This window comes from Mercurialis annua, linkage group LG5, assembly GCF_937616625.2.
Source record: "Mercurialis annua linkage group LG5, ddMerAnnu1.2, whole genome shotgun sequence".
In the NCBI taxonomy this organism is placed as follows: Eukaryota; Viridiplantae; Streptophyta; class Magnoliopsida; order Malpighiales; family Euphorbiaceae; genus Mercurialis; species Mercurialis annua.
In genome coordinates, this window is record NC_065574.1 from 562,800 (window position 1) to 568,725 (window position 5,926).

The 5,926-nt window shown below is 27.2% G+C and overlaps 1 protein-coding gene across 2 annotated transcripts; it reads right to left on the reverse strand.

Moving 5' to 3' along the window:
- Positions 1-600: 600 nt before the first annotated feature.
- On the reverse strand, positions 601-5,021 carry LOC126683399 (nudix hydrolase 13, mitochondrial). Of its 2 annotated transcripts, none has more exons than XM_056106026.1 (6): positions 4,835-5,021; positions 4,646-4,726; positions 1,732-1,834; positions 1,491-1,574; positions 1,147-1,296; positions 601-1,056 (listed from the first exon to the last, which is right to left on the reverse strand). In XM_056106026.1, exons 2-6 carry the CDS (start codon positions 4,714-4,716, stop codon positions 802-804), a joined length of 663 nt encoding a protein of 220 aa, XP_055962001.1. In that variant the 5' UTR covers positions 4,717-4,726; positions 4,835-5,021; the 3' UTR covers positions 601-801. The 2 variants fall into 2 exon arrangements, with proteins under 2 accessions (XP_055962001.1, XP_050235231.1); XM_050379274.2 differs by having other exon boundaries at positions 4,646-4,744.
- Positions 5,022-5,926: the final 905 nt, after the last annotated feature.

The following is a 5,926-nucleotide window of genomic DNA, read 5'->3' on the forward strand; positions in this document are numbered from 1 at the left end:
TAAATGTTAATTTGGATTTTTTGAAGAACAAAGTAATTTTGATGTGAATAGAATGTCAAGCCATGAGATGCAGCCAGGAACATCTAGTTCTTTTTTTAATTTTTCATGCCATATTGTATAATGTTTAACTTTAAATCGAGTTTCTATAATGTTTGGAAACTTTACTTTAAGTTTCTATAGTGTTTTACAACCTTAATTTAAGTTTCTATAGTGTTTTACAACTTTAATTTAAGTTTCTATAAGTTATGTCTGTTTCATGTAAACATAAAAGATATGATACTAAAAAAATACAAAGTTACTATGTGAATTTTTATTTAGAAATCAACTCATTTTATTGGGATAAATCAAATTTTAAATTATTTATTAATTTGAGATGAAATGAGTATTCTGTTACTTAATCCGCCAACTCCAACTTTAAACCTCACATTCCTGAGATCTATGTATGTTTGCAAGTTTGCAGCAGGATTTTAAAGGCAACTTCTTAAGGGTCTCAGTTTCACCTAATTTTCAAGATTAAGCAATAATACACATTCACATTTTAATTGCAACAAAATCAAAAAATTGAGAAAATTAAATTCCTAGAAAGCAAGCAGAGCAAGATTATAGACAAGATCATGCATTTCAAGCTTCTTACCAAGTCATACATAACTAGTTGTCACATTACTACATGCCTAAATTTAGAAATAGGAAAATGTCTGCTACAGAAATCAAATACAGATAGATGATTCCACTTCACAATCTAATTTAAGATTGCAACAATCTACTGCGCGCAGAGAAAGAGCTAGATCAGGATTCCGCACTTCACGACGAATTCTCCAGGAAAATTAAGTCGGGGAATTCATTCCATTGCACTGCCCATTTCACAGGTTTTATATAGCAGTTTGCTGTCAATATTTGACAGTCTGCAACAACTTCTGAAACTGATACAGAAGAGATTTCCACCATCTCTTCCAGTCTCTCAGCTTTGTTTTCGTCTTCCATTACTATCAGAAACTTTTCGAGTGCTTCTCGCATCCATTCATACCGACAGAATTTAAATGCATCGTCTATGTTTAGCTGCAAATTAAACAGATATTCTACATCAATTATAGAGACTATAGATGATAGAAATTAGACCTAGCAAAGCAGTTTAATTGAAATACTGACCCATATCCTGTCGCGATTTTCTCGTTCGGGCCAGGTCTCGAGCTCCTCAGTGACTTCTAAAGCAAACATGAATCCTTTGCAGCCTCCTTCCAGGCTGCATAGATTTTCTTTACTCTTGCTTCTGAAATGCCAAACTCCTAAAGGCTCTTCCTGCAAACACAGAAAAGTTAGCCTATCCATGACAGATAGTGCAAAACAGTTGCACAGAAATTGCATCCTACGAAATTCTATGTTTATAACTTAATTCTTTTTGTTAAAAATGTTGTTTAGCTGTTTTCTGTTTTCTGTTTCAGGATTTCTATTTCCGTGCTACATAGTCTACCAGGCAAGAAAGCAAGACCTACTCTGAGTATTCCTTTAATTCCTGCTTCTTCCATCGCTTCTCGACAAGCAGCTTCAAACATAGTCTCATCATCTTCCCATCCTCCCTGACAACATAAAATACGGAAACTATTAAAATGAAATCACAAACAGAAATAGAACAAGAATGAACCAATTAATGAGCTAATTCTTAGCTTAACAAGAATTGGCTCCAGGACTAGGACTATGACATGGTGAGTTTTGGTCAATGATGGAAGACTGTACCTTAGGAAAGACGAAATCGGTTCGATTAGGGGAAGAAACCATGACTACTTCTATCCTGTGATCCGTATCACTGGCATCTTTCCTTATTCTGTAAGGAATACATCTGTTGCATACACAATTCAAGTCAGCAAGAGTAAGCTTTACAATTCATCAAATATTTATTCGGTTCATTAAAATTCCAGCTTTAAAACAAGTATTCTCAAGTTCATACCACTTATTTTTGGGAACCAGCATGGTGATGTTGAATTTTTATTTATTTTAATGTGATATTAAGAGTCAAATCTGAAACTTTACGATCAAATTACAATATTATATATATATATCATTTGAACATGAAATCGAGACAGTTTTTTGGAGTTAGATTATGATTTTTTTTTTAAATGAATATTTGTTTTGCAATTCCTTTTTTTTTTTATAAGTTGATATCCACTAAGTAATCTTTAAAAATGATAAAAAAAATCAAAAACTAATTTGGAAAAATTATAAGAAACAAAAGGAAATCATGTTTTTAAATTTTAACATGTAGACACTGAGACTTTGAATTTCACAAGACAATAGCCAACAGATTAATTAAAAATTCATCCTTCTGATTTAATATAACTATATATATGTTATCCATAGAGACAGACAGTGACATGAATAGTAAAAAAGAACTCTGAATCATCACCTTTCAAATCTAATACCTAAACACTGATGCCTCTGACAGTAAAAGCCAAGCCGGAATACAAATAAAATACAATTTGCAAGTAACAAAATTCCACATATGCGACAAACTAAATCATGCAAACACTAGAAGAAAAAGTCAAAAATCATATAAAATTACAAAAACAAATATATAATAACACCAATCATGTTTAGTTTGTTGTTTTTATTATTAGTATTACAAGAAAAAATACATAGTTAAACAATACATTATTATAATTTTTCTGTCACTATCTTAAGTACGCATATTGCAGTAATATTATGTTTAACAGTGGACTTCTATTATAAACACTTCATACATTGTCACCTTAATAAACATAACTTCAAAGTAATTCGTTTGTTTGCAGTGTTGTTCATTTTTAGTAATTATAATTATAAGAATATACACAATGTTTTATAATATTAAAATTAAACAATAAATTATTTATTAAAGTAGAAAATAACATAGAGAATATAACTGGAATAAATATGATTTTTCAGGATAAATTATGAAAAATCATCAAATAATTTATAATATAATAAAGAATAATACAAAAATACTCATAAAAATTAAAACTAAATCTTTAAATTAATCTCAGCAATCAAAAAACAGAACAACAACTATAAATAAACAGCTGAAAATTCTAAAAAAAAATCAATTTTTATAATTAGAAATTCCTTAATTAAGTATTAACCAAATCAAATTCAACCTGAGTTTTTACTCGTTCATACAAAAGCAATTTTTACTACCAGCCTATGAATTACCTTCTCTCTTCTCAAACTATTCATAAACTTTAATTCGAATCAATTATTCTAAATTTTCATTTAAGTAACTTTGTTGTCCATGCTGCGGTATTTTTGAACTCCATTAATTTTTGATGATGTGTCACCTCACTTGATAGTTCATTTGATAATAAATCAATCAATTTGAGTCGTATTCAACCATTAAAAATTTCAAAATTTCAATTGAATTCATTAAAAAAATTCAAAGCAATCAAGTTGTTGTATATTTTTTTTTATAAATTTAATAAACAAATTAAAATTTTACAGAGTTTTATAGATTTTCACTTGGCTAACATGTCACCTGATGAATTATCTAAATAGATGACATATTATGAACAATTAATAGAGTCAAAAAATAATCAGAGCATTATGAATTAAATAAATAATATTTAAGAGCAATGAGGTACAAATTAAATTTAGAGATTGTTTTAAAAGGGAAAAGATAATTCAAGGATGATCAGTGTAAATTACCCCTATATAAGGATAAGGTTGCTATTAGGTACGATACAACTTGACAAAAACTAACAGTTCTCAATAAACAAAGTGGGGTTATAGCTCATAGAATAGTCCAAATTGCAAAGACTGGAGACTGATCAAAATAAGAAGTTCAATTGCATTTTACCACAAAAATAAAAAGAAAAATATACTTTGTCTCAACTTTAATTTATTTTATATTAATATTTTAAACTTTTGAAATATATCAAATAAACATTTTGAATTATTTTTCATGATTATATTAATAAAAATAATATTAAGATGTACAAGTAATATTTTTTTAATAATGAAAAATACACTTTGGCAAAAAAAAAATACACATATGATATTTTTTTGGAAATTCACATTTGATATATTTTTTAAAAATTGACACTTATAATATTAAAAAATCATATTTATTTTATTTATAACTTTACATTTATCGATATAGAGTTTCAAAATATGATATCTTTTTTAGTTTTCTTTATCATAGAAAAGGAAAAACGCTCGTGCGAAAAATTGAATTATTTATTTTAACATAATATTATTTAACGTTTATATCATTTGAGATATAGTAGATTGGCATATTATCTTATTAAAAGTATTTTAGGCTGTCAATTGTGGGCAAATGAAATATTTTGCATTAGCTTCAGTTTAGTTATAGGTTATTGATTATTGATATTATCAGGAGCTTTTTGAATTATGAAATAAATTTATAACAACTAATAATAGTTTTTTAATTTATTTAATCTAATTTAATTATTTGATTAATCTCTAACTCAATGAATTTCTGACCAAACATGGGCTTATAAGCAATGTAACAACCAACAAACAAAACGACAAAGTAAATTAACAAGATAGATAGGAACCATCCTGCAACCTACCATCAACACAATTAAAAAATTAATTCTAATAATTCAATTAATAGAATACAAATTTGCAGTAAGAAAAGAAGGAAGAAGAAATGGTAAATTACCCAGAAACAAGACGAACATTGTTCTCATAACGCTGTCTGTGTCTCCCTGTTCTTGCTACCGGAGATGACATGATTTAGCCACTGCTTCTCAGAATAAATCTTCCATTAAAGGAAAATGTCAACAAACCGAGAGACAAACAAAATACACGCTTAAAAATTAGGTTTCGAAAGAAAAAGAAAAAAGATTACCGATTAAATTAGTTTGAAGTTCTAAATCATAACTCTGCACTGAATCGGGATGAGATTAATAAGGTTGAGAAATTAATGGAACTTTTTGTAATTTGTAAAATTTTGAGAGCAGAAAAAGATGAAAGGGGGGAGACAGAAAGAAAAACAGAGGAAATGCAGAGGTTTTCGCGGCAACGGAATCCATTTTATAATCAGTTTCATCAACTGACTTATATAAAACAACTAAAATAAAAAGAAACAAATGTACAAAAATGACCTTAATATATAGTCCGTCGCTCTTATAAATACTTTGTGTATTTCAGATTTTAAAAATAACTTTAACATTTTAAAAATGCATTAAAGGATATAAAAATTAGATTATGTTAAACAAAAATGTAAACGTAATTTAACTTTTATGTGTCTTTTGATGCATTTTTAAAATGTTATGATCATTTTTAATTTGAAATACATTAGGTGCTTAAAAATTATTAGAAATTCGGGCTATATATTAGGGTCATTTTTGCACCTTTTCTAAATAAAAATATATGATTATATTTTTTTTAATTTTTTTGAAAATGAAATGTAACTATGGAGTACACTGATTTTTTAGTTCTGTTCAGAAATGTGACTTTCAAAATTCGATTAATTTTTGAACAACATAAAAATCGATTTTAAGTAAAAGAATAAAATGTTAGTTTGGTATCATCCAATTTTTAGTATTATATATGTGTGCGTGTATGTGTGTCTTAAATCATTCAATAATAATTGTTTAATAATTATATCATATACTAACAGTTCGGTTTTTTTTCTTGGTTTTTTTTAATTAGAAATCAAACAAACAGAATATTTTTAAAGAAAGTTGATAGAAAAAACTAAATCAATCGTTTTAATTTGAAATTGCTCAATTTTTTGTTAGTTCATTCCAGACATACTTCTAGAAAGGTAAAATATGTATTATATTATTTTTTTGAATTAGGCAACTATATAGGTAAAACTCAGATTTGAATCTTCTTTACTAAAAATAATTTATTTCAATTGATCTAAATATCTAAATTTAAGATCATTTATACTAGTTAACTTAACGGTTTAAGGTCTGAAAAACTACCGACCTTT